The sequence below is a fragment of the Syngnathus leptorhynchus genome, chromosome 1 (assembly GCF_054491065.1).
Source record: "Syngnathus leptorhynchus isolate UIUO chromosome 1, UIUO_Slep, whole genome shotgun sequence".
NCBI classification, from domain to species: domain Eukaryota; kingdom Metazoa; phylum Chordata; class Actinopteri; order Syngnathiformes; family Syngnathidae; genus Syngnathus; species Syngnathus leptorhynchus.
In genome coordinates this window covers 21,435,872-21,456,540 of record NC_141195.1, presented here as the reverse complement: position 1 = coordinate 21,456,540, position 20,669 = coordinate 21,435,872, and the positions used below count along the sequence as shown (strand labels likewise).

At 41.4% G+C, this 20,669-nt stretch overlaps 1 protein-coding gene across 2 annotated transcripts in view; it reads right to left on the bottom strand.

Moving 5' to 3' along the window:
• Positions 1 to 1,580: 1,580 nt before the first annotated feature.
• Positions 1,581 to 20,669, bottom strand: part of LOC147062665 (partitioning defective 3 homolog B-like) — a 79,596-nt gene continuing 60,507 nt past the window's right edge. For both annotated transcript variants that reach the window (XM_085911261.1, XM_085911176.1), the window contains 3 exons: positions 19,283 to 19,394; positions 9,900 to 9,976; positions 1,581 to 2,403 (listed from right to left, as the gene is read on the bottom strand). In XM_085911261.1, the coding sequence (XP_085767387.1) occupies positions 2,073 to 2,403; positions 9,900 to 9,976; positions 19,283 to 19,394 (520 nt within the window). In that variant the 3' untranslated portion in view covers positions 1,581 to 2,072. The remainder of the gene's footprint in view (positions 2,404 to 9,899; positions 9,977 to 19,282; positions 19,395 to 20,669) is intronic.

Genomic DNA, 20,669 nt, shown 5'->3' with positions numbered 1-20,669 from the left:
GATGTGCAAAGCAATGACTTATTTGTTGTCCCGTTTCAATATTCAGAACCAAAACAAGACAAGATAGACATGGATGGGAAAGTGGAGCAAACACTTACCATTTAAGCTCAATGAGCCGCTGAAACCTCATTTTTCTTTTCTCATAGGCCAAATGTGAACTTGAGAAGATGCCGAAAATAAAAACAGAGGAATTAGGACCAGTCACTCCTTTCCTGCTGGCTCAAACACAATTAGAAGCACTGACATACATTTTCCCAAATTGTAACTTTTGTTCCATGACATTGTGTTGCATTGTGGGCTTCTGACGTGGAATTAAACTCCCGAGACAACACTTCCTGTAGATGTCCTCCACAGCAGGAAATGAGGCTCCACTGATGCATTGGGTGTTTGTTTGGTTGTTTTTTTTCTAAAAACCACATTTTGTAACAATTCCCTGTCTTGCTTGGAGCAGTTCCTGTAGCGAAATTTGAAACAGTTGGTCAGCATATTTTCAAATTTTGTAATCAGGCGAGAGCCATTAAGATCTGCCGCCCATTTTGATTTGCTGAATGATTTTTGAGCATGGTGAAAATATATCAATCAGATGTCTCATTAGCTGCCCATGTCAGTGCTAATGTTGTTGCCTTGCGTGTTGAATAAAACAGAAGTGCTTTCAAATGTTATCAGGGTTCATTGGAAAACCACAGACATCTCCAGTGGGATGTTGTGTTTTATTGCACAGTGTTTTCTGGCTGTTTGCAGCTGGATAAAGATCCCTGTCATTTGGGATTGAATGTGACTGCACAATTCAAAAAAACATTTCAATAGAAAACATTTGGCGCTTGTGTCTCAGTGTTAAAACTCTTCTATTCAGATCCTCATTACATAAGACTTTCTAATGCCCATAAATACAGAAATTAAATGGCTTGATTATGTACTAGTTCATGACTTACCAATTGTAAATTATCGGAATATCCACACGATGATTACAAAAATTGCAGCTTACCACAATACGGTTGAAAAAAAAAACGGCGTGCCCACCACGCCCACTTTTAACAGCTCAACCTTGCTGCTCGTCAATCCAATTCACAAAAAACACACCAAAGTGCAATCACTCTCCAACTGAGGCCGCGGCTAGAGTTGATTTTGTTCAAATAAATTGGAACACGGTGATTGTTTGATTGTCTATGTGCTGCTTACGTTGGTTTTAAAGACAGGAACGTCCTGGCTAACAGGGAGAGAGGCCTACGCTCTGTTGGCTTGGATGCTAATTAAGGACTGACTTATAAAAAAAAAAACAAAAAAAAACGGGGGGCCTCTCTCCACAGTAATTATCTCCCTTTCAGGACTAATTTTACCAATCAGTGCCATCTTTAGTTCGGAGAGCAAATTGGGCCATAATCATCATCCTGGAGATCTAATTGCTGCTGCTGATTTGGTCCTTATCAGAACACTGGCTACTTCTATCAGTCATCTCACAGAGCTCATTTATGGGAGATGATGTGCTGGGAAATTAGGCTATTATAAAGCGATGACTAATGATGTTGTCTTAGAGTGAACATTTGACATTCATGCGTGTGAATAAATCAACCACAGCAAAATAAATTCCACATTTATTGATGTAAAATGTTTGTATAAAAATTAACGTGTTGAATTAACAGAGGCACAGTGTGTAAAGTCGTTTATAGTATTCTGAATTGGATCAAACGTTTAACATTTTATTATAAACACAAATTATTAGAAACAGTCCTTTCATTTGCAAATGTAATTGCTGCTTTCAATGCTGTCTGGAAAAAATATACTTGCAAGGACATCATATCCTTTTCCTGTATTGTAATTCTCATATCCTGCAATTCCAGAGCATCAAGGTGTCCTCACTTTACATCCTGCCCAATGAAGTCCAGTTTGTCAGGAAATAAACATTGATTCGAAATGCAGTACACAAAGTTTGTTCCATATGCAATTCATTTAAATACCCTAGATTTTACAATATTAAAAGATTTTAAATACATCCACATGCTTGTAAATATACAGCACAGCCTGCTTTTGAAAGAAATCTCAGGATAACCTTTCACAGACTTAGAGATTTGAAATTAAACAGCACCTATCATGGGGTTCTTCCGTCTCGGATCAGGCTGTCTCGGATCGTCTCTGTAGCCATAGTGGTCCGGGCTGTCCTGCCGGTAGCTGTCTGCTTCGTGTCCTATGACCTCATAGTGGTGTCGTCTGCGGCCAGTAGTGGGGGAGGGAAGAACGTCCTGCCCCGAGGCCGTACGGTAGTGCCGTCCGGCATGGGGAGATGAGGTTTGATGACGTTGGTTGTGGGATGCCGACTGATGGACGGACGGACTGTTGTCACGGTAGCGATCGGGGTAGTCCCTGTGTGCAGATCTAGAGTGCGTCGGGTAATCATATGGGTCCCTCCTGAAAGGAAAAAAGCCATTAACTGACTGATAGGGTTGCCTACTTATTTTGATCTGATGATTATTTGTAAAGTGCTGACTGGAATGATTAATTCTACGAATGCTTGCTAAAACTTTGAATTGTCCAACATGGGGTGGAAACGCGTTAAACCCTTTTGTTTATGTTGTGCAAGCTCGCTTGGCTTGTTGTCCAAACATGTCTCACCAGTATCTGTTTCCAAGACGTTGTAAAGATAAACAAATGAGAACCTCTGCGACTGGGCTGAACCAGTTTGCAGAAGCGACCCCAAACCTGTTCACACTCACTCACCCACACTCTCCTTTTTGATCATAAAAGGCAAGAGGGGAAAGTCAGAGTTGCTTTCAAGCACTTATGTGATACACAAAGTGATGCTGACTCTCCCCGAATGTAAAATGGCCAAACTGTCTCGATGGTGTGGTTCTTGCAAAACGGTAGAGTGAGGAAAACGCTGTTGTCAGTTGGAAGTGTCTAGTTGCCTCATGATGATAGCTGTAAGAGATTAGGATTGATCAAATAAAATAGTAAAAGTCCCCACAGATAGAAGGTAAGTGGCTGGCGCAAGCTGGTCACTTTTCACAGAAGTAAAAATATGTGCTGAGTCACACAAAGCTGGCTGGGGTTTAGCGAAAGCTAATTGCCTCCCGGTTGAAGCCTCTCCTTGTTTTGCCATCATACCAAAGCGTCTCCGCTGTGCAGTCCCGAGTCTGGCTCAACACCTGTTGACTGGCCAATTAGAATGCTTCACTCACCACAGATTAGACAGCGATTTAGGGCAAGTTGAGCCTTCCCATCAGGATATTCCTGGTCTGCGGTGAGCTGGAGCATGTGCGTGTGTGTTTTGACCACCCATACAGAGCGGTCGGTACACACAGGTGGTCCCGACAATGAACAGCGCCGCTTTGTCTCTCAGCAGAGGCCGAGTCACAGATACTAAACGTGCCGCTGCGGCTCAAATCAAGCAATGTCAAGATGTTTCCACAAGGATGTACGGTTTAGATTGGCTCAAATGACAATAGTTATGACGAGGACTCAAATATGAGTCACTGCTTTTTGAACAATCACAATCAGTCAGTAAAGTAAAAAAATATATAAATAAAATTCCGTCGTATTTCAACAAAAAATCAGGAAAGGCACCATAAAAGTTCAGCGTTAGACTTTCTGAAGGGGCCCTTTAAAATGAACACTTTCCAGACTGATGTAAATTTCAATTACTTTTCCTCAGTTTCTCAGAATTTATTTGCATGACACTTTGTTTCTTTGAGTGATCTTGTTTTTTTAAATTTTTTTTTTTAACTTTGACATGCACAATTGAAGTAATTTCTGGATTCAAAAAATTTGCTGGTAATCATGCCCGAGTAGAGCTGGTGAAATTTCACTCATCTTTACAAAGAGTGTAGTTAATCAAAGTTAATTTATAATTTAACAAGGGTGAGGAAAGCAATTACTTTTCATTTTGGACCAGATTTTTTTTCCCCTTACTCATGATCATTTAGAAACTACATTAAGTGTGCGGTTACTGTTCGTTAGATATTGATAAATATACAAACTCATAAAAAATAAAAACAAAAATCACTAAGGGGTCACCACATGCAAGCTCTTTTTTGGGGGGGGAAAACCCCTCAGCATAACAATCTGAAAAGAACTTCAAATCGAGAAACTCAGAACTGTAAGATGGATGTGCTAACCACCAGGTCACTGCGCAGCTGTTCGAGTCCATCTTTAGTCTACTCTCAAGGGACTATTTAGATTCTCAGCTGTGAATCCAGTCTATCAGGGATCCATATTGCATTTTATTCATTTACAATTTATTTGACTACATATTTAATCAACAAGTAGGACATGCAAACATATTCTATTGAGGACCTCTTAGTGAACTGTTATGCCAGTCCGTTAAGTTGTATGTTCTTGGCATCACACCATCCTTCCTTTTTGATGTGTGCTTATCCTGTGCAAGGGGTTAGCAGTAAATGACTGGACAAACATCAAGAGACGGACAATTATTCACACTCACATTTCTCTATGCACAAAGTCTGATGTACGTTTTTCATGTGGGAGGAATGAATTGGAACGAATTTACACACACATGTAAACATAATGATACATACGAACACACTCACTCACCAAGGTGACTGCCGATACACACGTCCATGTTACTCGACAACATGAGATTTGCATGTTTAATTAATGAATTGCAAAGATGAAGAGAACATGCGGATGCATTATAGATGCATATGTGAATACCACTAACCTGGAAGTCAAGTGAATGGATCAGATACACCCTGAATGCAAACAATTTAAGGGCAATATGTTACATTTTGGCATCAACTAGACATGTCCACTGGTATGGTTGCCACTCTGTACACTCGGTTGCTTATTCTGTGGACATGAATGCTTCCATTTATCAGATGTATTACCCCAAATTGAGTGTGTGTTTGAGCTTTTTCAGACTCCACATACATAACAAACCTTGAAAGCACAGAATGAAGTTCAGTTGAATTACACAAGTACCAATGACACCAACCAGGCTGATCGCCACAGAAGCCATTACGGTGGCCAACTCAAGAAACATTATTAGCCATAGTTGTCTTTGTATTGAGAGTGAGGAGGAACAAAGGTAGACAGAGGTCATACTCGGGACAAAGAAGAGTGATTGTGCAACAGAGCCATGCCGTCAGAAGAAAATCTGTTACATTGCCGTTAATGACAGAAACAGATGGACTTCTCTGTCCATAAACGCAGAAAGGCTCAGTTGCTGTAGCAGCTCGTGTCGAGTTTCCTCGAAGCTTGACAGTTCATATTAAGTTCGCCACATGCCTACACGCTATTCTACTTGCTTCTATTTAGGCTAAAAATGGATGTCGGGGGTTTACCTTTTGACTTATTTTCAATGCCATGATTCTATTTTCCCTAGCTCAGATAGAACTTGCGGCAAAGGGATGCAGAAAGGCAGACATAAACAGAGGATACATACAAATGCGGGCGGGAGGATTTATGGAATCGCAGTATTATTGTAAACAGGTAGCACCACAGGCGTCTCAAAGCCAGCAAAAGACTTTTCATTTCCTACCACCGACCCCGTGAGCTCAAATGCGGTTAGCTGGACAAACACGGCTGTCTCGGAACACCTTCAAAACTGGTCAGTCAATAAGAAAGAGTTATGGCACAGCATGGGAACTCAAAGTCCATAATCCCAGCACATTTTTTCATTATGAACCGTTTGTGCTTAAATTTATCCTTTACACGCCTTTTTTATGTTTTTTCAAGATGCGACATCTGACACATTCATCGTGTTTAACCTGGAATGATGTGCCCAAGCACCAAAGTGGTTTACGTCTGAGGTTGGCCCTAATTTCTGAATCGTGGGGTTTTCATGAGAAATGAGAATTCCATAGCCTAATATAATCACGATTTTGTGAAATTTACCTGTGTCATGGGTGTAAAACTTATCGACAGTGACATGTTTGCGGCTTATCTACAGTTTTATTATTCCGATGACTGTGTTGTCACCGGACAGTCAAGAGTTTACTCTTTGTTGACTGAGAGGCATCACGTCAGACGTACTGAAAGCATCAGATTGACAAGCTATTGGAAACGTATTTCTCAAAAGTATTTTGCCAAAATGCACCAAAATTATGCAACAAATGTTTTTATTCTTGGCGACCCAAAGGAGAACAACTTCACAGTAGTGATTGTCAGATGACTTGTTTGCTTTTTGCAGTTCATCGTGAAAGCTAATGAAGTGACTTTGTAGAATTTTAGTGTTGCTGTTACATTTTGGAAAACAGTTCTTGCAGATTGTATATTCTTTATCTAGTGTTTTTCCGTCATTTGTCTTCTAATAGCCAAAGAGTCTCCACACTTTTGAGTGAAACTCTGCAAGTGGGTCTTTGCATCTGCTCTTTTTCTCCGGCCATGGCTTCTGCCTACTTTACTATTATTTACAGGAATAGGGACCCTACAAACAGAACAAGAGAGATTAAGTACTGATCGTGACAATGGGGTGAATCTATTATGCATACTGTCGTAAAATATCGTCATTTGCCGTCGGTGCATCAATTAGTTATACCAACAGAGGGGGAAAAAGTGTATTGCAATATTGATTTTTTCCCGTCTCCAGTGTGCTTATGTTTAGTTTGATCCAAATACGAATTGAAACAAAATTTAAATTCCGTGACTTTGTTCAGAAGCAGGTCAAAAAGTTGTAGCTTAGAATAAAACCTTTCAGCAGTCCAATGAATAAATAAAATATGCACTCACCCCTTTGTCTGCAAGAGGTTGTTAAATGTCGTAGTCTCCTCCACTGTGTCAAATTGGTATCTGTGCACTAAGCACTGTGCAGTCAAGTAAAATAAAAGTCAAATTGGTCGTGGTAGAATGAAAAAAATAAAGTACTGAAATGTTAACATCCAATTTTGGGTGACAGATATGGATGCCTTAAAATGCTTGTTGTGACCACATTGTAAACTTGTTCAATTTGCCTTTCCAAATTACAACAAAAAGGTGAAATGAAACCTGGTTTCAAAAAAAGAAAAAAAAAACCAGAAAGCTTTTTGGTGTGTCGCAACGAAGGAGGGGTATCGCAAAGATTTGAGCAATTCTACTACTCTTAACGGTACTGCTTATCCGTTCGGTGCCTTAATGGAATTCTTATTATATATTATTTTTTAAATAAATTGACTTGTAATGTAAAATTAAAAACACTATTCTAATGTTATTATACTGCTAATGTTATTGAACACACTATTATGTTAAATATGACAAACAATTATTTTGGGTGGATCAGCAAGGCTGGAGCATGTTAGACTGCATAAAGCACTTCTGACTGTGAGCTACATATTTTAAGTGAGTTACACGTTTTTATATTTAAAATTGCTTGTGACATTTTAACAGTCAATTGCACTTGTGACAACATGCACTGAGCAGTGACATTGCGACGTCATCCCTCCTCAGTCTCTCATTCAGACCAAGAAAAGTTAGTGTACCGATTCCATTGAGTGTAAATTGATTAGTCATGCCTAAAATGAAATACTCAGCTGCTGTGAGCCTGCTACGTTCATGGCAATTGAGCTGTAAATGAGGCCTGCTTGCATTACCTGAGTATACGTTATTAAAACCTCACTCCTCAGAGCCTTCAAAGCCGCTGACTTTGCGGGCTACTAAGCCTGCGAGGGTGGGGCTGAGAAGCGGGCCAGGATGACGGGAGTTGCCGCCACTATTTCACAAACATCGATCCTCCCCATCAATATAACATTATAAAAACAATAAATAAATAAATGGCTGGCCTATTGTGAACAAAGATATTCATTTTACTGTTAGTTAGAAACAAGAACAGAGAGGTAGAAAGTACAAAGTAACAATAATATATAGCTGAAATAAACCAAAAATAAATGTCAGTCATTTCTCAAAGACCGTTAAAAGAACTGTTAACTTAGCAATACTGCAGTTTTTTTTAAAGTTCAACCAGTTTTGTACCGGGGCTCGGTACCCATCCCTCGTCGTGACCGTTGTAAATTTACCCATTGTGCAGAAGGCTCCATTGGCCTGGCCAAACCCTAATCCAATCACCTGCAGACAATGGTTCAAGGGAGGGGCTGTGATTGAATAACCTGGGGCTGGGTCACTGCGCCCCTGACCCGCTGCTTTGAATTGGTAATGATTTTAATGTTGTCCATATGTCGGCTTGCAGCGTCCGGCTGGGTACGTACCCTTCAGCTAACGGAGAGGCAGCCAGGAAGCTTAGTAACACTCTAATCTTCCTTGGGGCGAGGCTCTCCGTGCCACCATTCCCTGAACACACTTAAATTCCTTTTCACTGGACTACCGTGCACAAACTCCTCATCCTTTGAGTGCAGGCTGAACTTGGATTTGACAATCTGACACCGGAGAAGCATGACGGAAAATACACAAAATTGGTAGATTTCGAAACGAGGTATCACCGCACCCAGTTGTGCTTTCCTTTGTAAAGTTTCATCTACAGACTGCGAGTCTCACTGTAATTTGCCTCTGTTTCAAGCTATCCTCTCTCCATGTGATCCCATCTGTGAGGTGCTTTGCTAGTAAATTATCCAAACACTCCCAAACGCACTCATGTTCACCCCCACACACACTCTCTCCCCCGGCCAGCTCGACACAAAGGCAGCCCAAATGGATGCTAATGAGAGACAGGCCAATGGCGGAACCGCGCACATTTTGCGAGGAAATGGCTTTCAATAACGGCGGCACCCGAGGGGATTTAGTTCAACCTCCGCTGTTACAGACATATTCTATTCACTGCTGTATTTGGGAGCTTTCCTCCTCCTCCACCTCCTTTTTTTTTATCACCGCGATGAAGAAACAAAGCAAAACAACACTTAGAAGATATTTTGTCTGCTCCTCTTGCTGTCGTGTTTCGCGTCACACTTCTTCACAGTTCTCTTTCTCTTGCCTTTTGTTGAACTTCTTGAGGCAGATTAATACTGCATGTGAATGATAAGCAGCAGGTGAAAGGCTTAAAATCATTCAAAGTGGGGATGAACAACTCAAATATGGCTTGAATTTCCCTCTTCGTCACCAGCCTGTCGCAGGTCACAAAAAATAACATTTGCTACCCGTATTCACACCTTTGTTCCGTCGCTGAACTTAACGTGTATATTTTTTGTAAATAGTAAGGAAACCAGAGTACTTGGGTATGAGGCAAACACGAGCCACACAGAGGCAGGTTTTGAATCCAAACTTCCCATTAGTGTGGCAGACGTGCAAAGTCACGTCATCAAATATATATATTTGGTCCTCCAAATCAAAACATTAAATATGTATAATCTGTCAAATGGGCCAGAGAATCCTAACTTCAAATCAGTCCACATAGTTAAATTAAAAAAAAAAAAAAGTTGGTTCTTAACTATCCAATGTCATCAGGTCTCGTTTGAATTCTGACTCGTTCTTCTGTTCAGTGATGTGCCCTCTTGGTTGGCTGCCTGCTTTCCGTTATATCAGGCGGCCCAATAAGGCGTGAAATGACTTTTCTCTCTCCTCATCTTCCTACCGGGGTCCTCTCTACATTCACCTTGCATCCTTACGTCCCTCTGCTGCGTGGCGCTAATGTGAAAGCGTCTACAGAGAACTGATGAGCCACGCGTGTTTACGTTCCTAATTTGACAGGAGAGCAGCTAAACAAACACAAGGAGTGAATGCTGCGGCAGTGAAGCCACACGAGAGGCTGCGCGTGCCTGACAAGTGCTGAGCGTCCTCGGGCTGGTTCTACACGCCAGCTTCCTGCTCTCTGGAGACCTGATCAGTCCTATTCCTGGGATGAGTAGACACTCCCAAGGCAAACACTCCAGATTTAATTATGAGCTCCAAAGAGGATTAGCCTGGGTCGTGTATGTCTGTGTGCATGTGTGTGTGCGTTTGGGAGGAGTGGTGAGAGGTGGGGGGCACAAAGATCGGCATAATCCTGTCTTCTCCTCTTGCATTGATGAAGAAATACTAGCTCTTACCTAGTGTGTATAGCGTGCGGCCGGTCCAAATCTTCGTACAGGTGCGAAGCTCGTGATTCATCACCTCTGGGTGCCACCTGCAAGAGAAAGCTGACACTCAAAAAACAAGTCCGGTCAGTCTCCCGCTTAATGGAGTGAATAACATACAAAACTGCCCTGAAAAATTAACTGCGATAGGCTCAGGTATAAAATAATATTTTATATTTGATTTAGGTGTCTTATGGCTCATTATTTAGCCCGTGACCCAACGAATGAACATGTGAAAACGCATCGCCATATAAACTGACAATATTAAATTAGCCCAAGAATTTGAGAATTAAAACATCCTTTTGGAAGAAATTGAAAAATCTCTCTTGATCTTAGCATTTTATTCACATCATCCATACATTTTGAGAAATATTTGCATGTGCTCTCTACGTCGGTTTAGTGGTATCAAACAACAAAATAGCAAAGATTGGAATGCTCCACATGTGGTAAGATAAACACATGGAAACACAAGCGAGCACTGCGCCCTCATGATGAACATGTGCATGTGTGTGTGTGTGTGTGTTTTCTGCAAACAACACTGGCCTTATGAAAAACAACACAGTAGGGTGGAGGGGGCACAAAACCTCCCACCTACTGATTAAAGCCATTTGTGGGCACATACAGTCAAACTACAAATGCAATTTTGGAGCATATTTGCGTTTTCACGCCAACTCGTAAAAGACCAGTCACACGTTTTCCCACCTCCTCTTGTTGGCCATGATTACGAACATTGTATGCAGTTGTTGGACAGGCGGGCGACTTAGCTTGCACTCACCTCAAGATGTTCTTTTTTTTTTTCTCCCGTGCTCTCAGTGTAATATAAAAGCAATAAATAAGAAGAAACCGTGAGGGGAGGTTTATGAGGGCAGTGAGAACAATGCTAATATACACGAGGCCTTAAAAAAACAAAAACAAAAACAAATGTTTTTGAAAAGTCATACAACTCAAAAAGTGGAGGGACTCATTTTGGGTGATTTTTTTTTTTTTTTTTACAGCAAAGTTAAGAAGCTGAAAAGCACATAATGAAGGAAGATTGTGTTGAATATACCATCAATTTCTAAATATAAACTATATTCCCACTTTTAAGCCCGGCATCATAAACAAAGAAATTATGATCTTGGCTCAGTATTTTCATCCGCCGCACAGTAAGAGAATCGAGCAAATGTGATTGAACTGAATAACCGCGAACCAATTACAGTCAGCAACTCTCTGGGGCACACATTGCAAACGAGACATCATGACTTAACATCAAACAATGTCACGATTGAGAAGCAAATTGCCATGGCCGCTGGAGCTGCGGTATATTGTGATTATTATAAGAATATTAATGAGAATCGTAAAGAGGAAAAAAAAGGAGACTTACATATTAAAGAGAGCGAATATTTGGGAGAGAACATTCCACATGCTTTGCTTTGTAGCCATGGATTCATATGAGATACGGTAATCAAAATATTATCGCCACAAACAATACAATACTGTATTGGCATGGCTTGGCTGGACCTTGCTTTCTATCGGAAACATTTTCGTAGTTAAAGCTCAACTAATAGAACATGGATCCTTGACAGGCTACTAGTAGATGTGAAATGTTGCAACTTGCAATTCAAAATTTGGATTTGCTGCAAGACTTGTAACATCAGAGCTGGTTGCACGGCACTTAGTAACTCTTTTTATTGCTGTGATCACAAACACATTAATTTATAATAATAAATTATAATAATTTATTTGATGTATTGTATAGCAAATTGAACTGAATTGAGTATTGAGGACGGCCTCTAAAAGCTGTGTAGCGTTTAATTGGGCAGTTGGCCAAAACATACAAATGAGTGTTCTCGCTCCAAGCTGTTCATTTGTCATAAAGGTTCATTCAAATTATTTTCAGAAGTCAAGTTTATCCAGTGGATGGCTTGACTCGCCAAACCTGCCATACACCGTTGCCCACATGCACGCTGACAGACGTATACAAGATCACTGACAGGCTAAACGTGGGTCACAAAAAAAAAAAAAAAAAAAGACGCATCCGGTACACGGGCGTTGACAGAACAAACAAACAGCTCAACGAGCCCAAATAGCTGCACACGGAGCACACTTATTGTACTATTCAAGCTCATCCTGAGTGCCACTGTACATGAGCACATATCATTAGCATGTCTTGGTACTATAGGGAGCACTAATGTCTCTCAACAGGAACCCCAGGGCCACGGGCTGGCTTATGTCATCATTGTGCCTGTGTTCCAGTATTAGGTCTTGCGTTTAAATTTAAAAGGACCATCGAATATAAATCTTGTATCGCTACGCGGTGGACAAGGCAGATTTTGTCAGGTAAATGGCACATTAGGTGCAGCAGGATGCTGGGAGTCAGGTGGAGAACCTTACTAATGTGCACATAATGTGCGTCATCAATGATATGGAGGGAGGAAAAAAACAGAGTGGAGATACACAATGGTGGTGAGGAGGAGAGGGAAGTGTGTTTGGCTGAATTGAGGGGGAAAAAAAAAGTCTTTTGTGTGTTGATTATATTATCATAATAGCCTGAAGGCATTGTCTAGATTAGTCCATTTAAAATCAAACACATAAACCAACAATAGATGCTTTTCAGACACAATCTCATTCATCTAAACTTGACAGCCAGTTTTAGTGATAGTTGTTTGAGGAAAAAAAAAAAAAGTCAAGGTCATCCTGGCAGGCAAATATTGCTCCAAGATTGAAGTGGGAAAAAATTAAACCGCAAAACGATATGTGGAAAAGTGGCTGCTTGGTGTAAGAATTTGGAGGTCTTCCATGCAGATTTCAATCAGCGAATCAGACATCCCCAACAATCTCTGTCTTCTAAAACAATCTCTCATAACTAAAAAACCGTAGCAGCAAACCAAACCAGGACAAACCAAGCACAAACAAAGCAGAGTACTTTCCTTAAATTTTGTTTGGGGTGAGGGACCAGCTTCACGCAGGTGTGAGCACAGACTAAGTCTTCTCCATTTTCCCCAAATTAGAGAGCTTTGCTTTGACGGTGCCAGATGAGACTGAGTGCGCACACACACACACACGGAGGGACGGCACAGCTGTCACATTCATCACCAAGTATTGCTGGAGCTCAGGAAATGAATTTCTTGGAGCACTCCGGGACTTTGATGCAATGTTGTGATGCTCACATCTACAATAAGGCTCCAATGAGAGTCCAAATGCTTCAACAGAAAGCCCAAGCTTTCTTTCTGCCACTGAGTCACACAGATTGGTTTTCTCCAAGCAGCTTTCCTCAGCCGTCGCTTTTCAAATAGCATAATAAGGATCCTGTAAAGTATCGCCTTTTTTTCTTCCTTATTCTGTCTCTTTCCTCAGCTTCCTCTCACCCGCAATCCATGGTAGATGCTAATTAAGCATGTGTCTTGCATGTATAGACTATCATCATGCAGTAGCGTTGCTTCTCTGCTTTGCTAAGTGGCACTTTTCCTCCCACTATTGAGCAGATGCTCACTCACCTAGAACATGACGAAACAACAGAAACAGGAAATTGTGGCTGTAGGCCTCCGGCACAAAAAAAATCTTGGCATATTAGCATGTGCGTGTGTAAAATATTACCATATTAACATGTGCGTGAGTGTGGCCATAGCAGTGGCCCTGAGGTGTTTCTTTACTCGGGTAATTCTGAGTGGATGTATTACTCTGAGATCCAACTCAAGGTTGTGACGACCATGTCCTCCCATAAGTATGGAAGGTTTCCGATCAAATCCACAGCAAAGCAACCGTGTAAACAGGAAAGTAGATCATCTGCACATTGTTTGCATTAGGGACAATTTTGGTTCGCATAAACTAGTCATGTGCATCGACTCCATGTTTGTTGCTAATTATCTTCACATTTAACAATGTTTATGCATCATCGCAATTGCTGTCTTGATGTATTTCAGAAAAAAAGGTATATTACTGTATCACAACATTCCCTCTAAATGGCTAAAGCTCAAGCCCAGCTAGAACCTCTTGAATCGGACGCATACTACACAACTCTTTGCCTTGGGCCAGTTATGATATTTGTCAGCCCATGTAGGGAAAGCGAAGGGTACCTGAGCAGCATCGGAATAAAGGGACTTAAAATAAAAGCAAGCAGAACGGAGTACGTGCTGAGCCCGAGGGAAGTTCTGCACAAATGACAGCCGAGAGGAATCCGTGGATGGAATGACTGATGGTGACTTTGTTTTAAAATGAAAAAACTCATGCTCGCACAGTGGGTAAGGAAACCTCACACTAGAGTTCAACTTGTTTTTCTGTCTGGAAGCCAATGCTGAAGAAAGTGAACGTGGCCTGTTCCTCAGCATCTGGTCCTGCTAACTTGTTCAAGGTTATTCTGGGTTTATGGTGGAAAAAAAAAAACATGTGGTGCGGTGTGTGTGTGTAATTACACGGGCCAAAATAGTGCAATCGTCCGGTTTAGAGAGCAAGCTGTCCTTTAATTAGTGCTGGCTTTGAGCGGTGTGCCCGGTTACACGTGTAAGGGGGTGAGAGTGACAGTAAAAGGCCACGGTATGTTTTGTGATCTCAGAGGAGGTCCAAGGTCCAGTGCATCTCTTTAGTTGGCCTATTATGAGCTAGTCCATTTGTACATGGGTGTGTGCACAGAAGCTTTCAGTCTGAATGTTTCCTGCTTTTGCACTTTTAACTGTGGCCAAAGTTGAGGTGACACAGATGGTGAGGTTGTGTGTGCATGGGTGTTGCCCGTCAGTATATGATTACGGCGCGTGTTTGCGGAATATCACATGGTAAAAACCATGTGGTTTGTTGGAGTCAGCCACGAAAGCGTTTTATACTCAAATGTGCTTGGAAAGCTGCAACCTTTTTTTCCCAACTTTAACTGTTACGCTTTGACCGACAATGCGGCTTATTTGCAGATTCTCCTGATGCCAGGAGCGTAACATTCTCATCTATTCTTAGTTTCTCGCTAATTCAAAAAAAAAGTTGTGTTTACGCTTAAAGAATTTTTCAATAAGCCCCATGGTAAGTGTTAACTGCTCCTGTGTTGAATTCTAAACCCATCACGTCAAGACATCTGGTTCTGCATGGATTAGTATTGCACTTTATATTTCGATGCATAAAATTATATGCTATCCATAAAAAAAGACACGACGAGTGCTAACACCACTGCATTTATTGTTAGTGTTCGTGTATGTCACAAACATTTATTCTAAATTGTACGGGATTTGTAAAAGGTTTGCAAAGCATTTTAAGATGCAAAACCAAGCGAGGTTAATCAAGATCCGATTTGAATTTCATTGAACTGATTCAGATTTATTTATTCATGCCATAACACACTAGGTCAGCTTGGATGATGTTTTTAATTTATTCTCTTTGACCCAGAAAGAATCAGGATAAAAATCTTTTATGTTCTAGATTGTGTCTCAGCTCACTTAAGTCGAGCCTCTGTTTGGCATTTGACAATGCATTTAGAGCTAATATCAGTTGTGCTTTGATGCTATTTTTGTAGAACAAGCTTGATAGGGGAATTCTCCTACTTTAAAACATCATTGTGACATCCGAAACCATCAACTGTCTCTTCCTGCCCTGTTGTATTTTCTGTCAATGCCTCTGTCAGTGCCTCCGTCTGGTCCCTTCTGCCTCCTCATGACAATCCAGCTCCCGTTAGATGCTGTTTTCTCTCATCTTACCATATTCCCCTCTAGGCTTCATTTTCTTCTGATTTTCTGTGGCTTTTCTCTGTTGCTCTGTCATCTTCTCAACTTCCCTTGTTTTCCCCTCACATGTTATACGTCATCTGGTGTTGCTCTCCATATTCAGTTTTAGCTTCCTATTTCTGCCTCCTCCTGCTCTTTTGTCTGCAGGAGCAGCTTTCCAGTGGGCCACAGCACCAGCGGCTTACCCGGCAGCAGGCATGCACAGTGGGGAACTGCTGGCCCGCACATCAGCTGCACTTCTCGACTGTGTGCCGGCCTGAGATGCTCACAGCACAAGGTTTGCAACTTTTCAGGACAAAGTGTCTGGTTGTTTGGACGCAGTGGGTGGGATCTCATGAATCCAACCGAGGAAACAAGCTGTTGCTGCGTTTGAAGGGGTGCTGAGCGGGATTTGGTGATAGCAGGTGACAGCCTGATCGTAACAGAGATAATATTTTTTCTGATGTCTCTAGTGTATTCGTTACAGACAAAAAACTACGAGGGGCTTTGCCTGCGGGCATGAAGCACCATGCGCAGATCAGCCGCACCCTGAATGCGTGCGTGCTCGCATCTGCAAACAAACGTAAGCCATCGCTCACCATGACAGGCGGGTGTGCGTTTACTTAATGATGTGGGGGTTTATTTATGAAGTCATGACCAAAATGAGGGAGGTAGAGAGGTAGGGTTGGGGAAAAGTGCATGAGAAAGGAAGGGGGCGGTGGGTGTTGGCGGTTGAAGCAGAGACAGCCCAAGGATGCGACATTAAAATATCATCAAGGTGATGGATGCCCGTACCACACACAACATTAAAAGGGAATGCAAAAAAACAGACACGCAAATCAGGATATGTGGTAATGACTCGCGGGCACGTGACGCCCTGTAAGTACGAGTTCCTGCCATTTTATAACAGTGTCAAATGTACTGCCGGTACTGCTGTTTATCACACAATGAAAAAGTTGCAGACGGTGATGGATACATTGCGATTATCAAACATTTCTGACAGCAGAGTAGACATCTTTTTTTGTTTTGTTAAGTCACAGTCAGCAAAATTGGTCAGGTCGAGCAGAGGTGAGAGTAAGTCACCTATACTCAAGTCACAAGCATGTCTCAAGCGGGTTTTAAGTTACTTGAAGTCGAGTCACCATCAAATTTTAAGCAAGTTCATGCACTTATTTGTTCGGATCGTTTTCACCTACATTCAGGCTATAAAAAAGGCAAACATTTCACCATACCTGAAGGGGTTAAACGTGATCAAGTCAGTTGGCCCTAACAATTAACAAACAATATCTTTCTTTATTTTTAGGGAAGTTGTTAATCCTAAGGAACTACTGAGGCAAGGTCAAATTTAGCATAGTGAGTTCAAGAAAAAATGAAATATGTCATGTTCTTTGCAACTTAATTGACATTTCTACCAGTAAAGAGAGACAGACATTTCCATAAAGATATAGATGATTGGGAGAGATTGTCATAATTAGAAGTGTGACCTATTCACAGACACAGGGAACATGGGAGAATGGGGCAAATTAGATGGGCATAGATAGAAGGAACGAGGATGCAGAGGAATGAGGAGGACTACTTTTAGATTTATGGACCCACACTGATCTACGCACACACAGACTTTTAAAAGCCAGGGTCAAATACACTCAGTTGGTGCTCGCCGCACACCTTCTGTACATGCAGACTAGTGAAAGAATAAACAGAGGACATGAATAGATACGGTAACCAGACTCTTTAGTTTATGTCAGTGTTGTACTCGGGATCAACCAGCTCAAATGAGCAACGAGAGACACACTCACCTTTGCTTTTAAAAGTGTATGAAAAAAAAGAAGAGTGAGAGAGGTACCTCTGTCCTTGAGCTGAGAAGCTTGTGAAAAAAAACCTTTTAACCAGCCAAGGTTCGAGAAATAGGAGCGCATAAAAAAGCAGCTTGGAGGCTCAAGGGTTGATCGTGCAAGGTCGATACATACAAGTGAATGCCACACTCAAGTACTGTAGATACTGCTCTCATGGATGAAGAGGAATTCACAAAAAAAATGGGGATATTAGATGTGTCAATTTGAAGGAAAGAAACACTACAACAAATACATTAGTCAAGTCACTACTGCAAACAGGTTGAATGAACGTGGGAGAAGAAGAAGAGGACGGCGAGCAGAAAATGTGTTTATGTATCGTGTTATAAAACGGAAGCTTCCAAAGTGACGACTGAAAAGATTTATTTTGCCCCGCAAGGAAGACTTGAAGAAGTGTGGGTGTATTTTGAGCGTTGCAAAAGTATTGACAGTGAACACAATATTTATTTATATTCTATGCCTACTGTTTTAATTTTTTACCAATATTAGGACAATAACAGCTCTGATCATTGTGGTCACTATAATAACAATACGTAAAAAATAATTATATACACGGGCATATGCCTGCATTTTGTGTTAGGATTTATTCTTAGCATTAACTTAGCATTTCTAAAGCTATTCTCACACCAACGCTAGAGATTGCTAATGTCAATAAATAAAAAAACATGCTTTGAAAAGTATCAACGGGTGGTTACACACTTCCTTTATTTGTAAATATTCTCCATTGTCTCACTCAAAATAACAATTCATCCTTTCCTATTTTAGATTCATCTTTTCCTGTGTTACTTCCAGAACGTTTTATTGTTTTGAATTTCCCGTTCTCACAATGTGTGTGTATGTGATTGGGAGTTTCATTAGGGGACAAACATACTTTTATTCCTTACGACTGGCAAAGCTGCCTTTTATGGGGTTAAAAAAAAAAAAAAAAAAAAAAAAAAAAAAAAAATCCGATCAGAGGTTACACCCACGCCGGCTGCACTTTAATTGTATCAACGTTTGGATAACATGAGAGTGGCGGGCAATAGAAGGGAGCGACGCAGGGCGCACAGGGACGTGTAATGAGCAACACAGGCCTCAGGCCACAAAGAAAGCAGCTGTGTTGTGAGGCTACGAGTGGCTAATGACGATCAGCGTATACAGCTTCACTGCTCAGTCAACACAGATGACTGTGAAGAAAGGGAAAAAGGCACAGCAGGAAGCAGGTTGAAGTTAGGCAGTAAATCCATCCCAAATTTCCAATCATCCATGCCACTGGTTGTGCCTTTGCTCGCTTGAGAAATATGAAACCAACTCGGATTTACTATGGTCAGGTCAAAGTACAGTACGACTTTCAGCATTTTGGGATTTACCATTTAAAAAAAGAAATCCCATTCAAAAAAGGCTGATAAGTGTCTATTGATTTCCATAAAGCGTTAGAGAAGTCTGCATTTTCTTCAAATCGATGAAGACTCAGACACAAGACAACTGAGTGAACTGGTCAGGAGAAGGCATTAGAGAGCACTGATGGATGGTGACATCAACAATAATGATGATTTTCTTATACTGTTCTTGTCACGGTACAGCTTAGTGAAGTACGAATGAAATGTCACCAGCCTAAAAGTTGTTTTTATAAACTGAATGAAGAGAAGAGCAGGCGCTGCCTGGAAGCCATATGCCACCTGCAAATGTTAACGCGTGAGCTGAAAATAGTTTAAGTGGGGAACACGGGGGTCGGAGGAGTGGCTTGTTAAGCTTTTTTTTTTTCTTACTTCATGTTGATTTTGATCACCAAAACTATTTCAACATTTCCCAATGGGGTCTCATTTCTATTCCTTCAGGTAAAGTAAGCACAAAAGCATTTTTCACTCACCCGGTGTGGGTCGTTCTCCAGCACTCTACGTCGCGCTGCGTCCAGCTCCTCATAGCCTGGAGCGGCTCGGGCTTGAGGGTACTCCCGCCGCATCCCCTGGGACCGCTGATCACTGTGGTGAGATGCATAAGTGCATTAGTGATATGAACTGGCAGTGTTTGGAGTCAAACAGCACATATGGATCCAAGCACATTGAAAGTCTGCTCAGACTGAAGCAGGGAAATGAAAAGCTAAGAGGAACTTGATACACTCAGCATCATCTTTTGGCAGATAAATAGGTAACCAGTCCATCGTGATTGATAGGCAGATAGATAGCATCCACAAAAACATGCTTTTAGCTTGCATCAGAATCTGAAGGGAACATTGGGGTGAAAAAAAAAAAAAAAGAGTTCAACACTCAATGGAGTTGTAACACAACAACTTAGAAGTCCGTATTGTAGAGTTACTGTGCTGCAAGCTGGAATGCTCTGACCTGCTGGAGGTATTGACTTTGACAGCACAGTAGTAGAGAGGTTCACTAAGGAAGTACACAGCCTTCACCTTTAACTCTCTTCATGGCTGACTGTGTGCGTTGGTGTGTATGTGTGTGAGTGAGGACAACCTTAGAAACCCATTTAAAAACTGCAGTTTAGTACATGGTAAAGATGGTGACCCTCTTGTGATTTAATGAAGCTCTTTGGAGAGCAAGGAGAGATGGCTGACTCATACACTGCTCTGTGCCAGTATCGATATGCAAAGTGTTGCCATCATTCAACTCACAAGTGTGTCCGCAAGGTCCTCGCCAATGTTTGCAAGTGGCATCAGACCACGTGGTGCTAATCGGTGCATCTTGAGAACTTCTTAATTGGTTCCTTTCAATGCACAGCTAATCGACACAAAGCTCTGTGCTGCCACTTTTGGGGTTGAGTTAACAGAAACTAAGTTAGTCTTGGAATTGCTGTGTTTATATTTGACGCTTCTTTTGAGCGTCTCAATGCAATGCGATTTTTTTTTGCAATCGTAACATACTGGTGAATATTTATTTAGACAAATTGATGACGATACATTGTAAAGCTTTTAATGTGGGCGGAGCATGGTGTCAAAAAGCAACCCATGGACCTCGCCCATGCTACTGTCAACCCTAGTTCATATTTGGACAAACCAACACTGAAGCAGACAAATATTTCATTTCATGCCACCCATCTTGGGCCAAGCCCATTAGCCAATCCCTGGTCCCTTAATTAGGGGTTTCCGTTGTGATAAGAAATGTACAACACTGTAATTATGTCATTACGGCTACGGCTGTCATTAGCGACAATATCAAAATTATCATATTAATGGCGGACGACAGGCTTATTCTAGATTGAAGCAAGGGGGGCTTTATTTCAAACACTGACAGCAAAGTTCT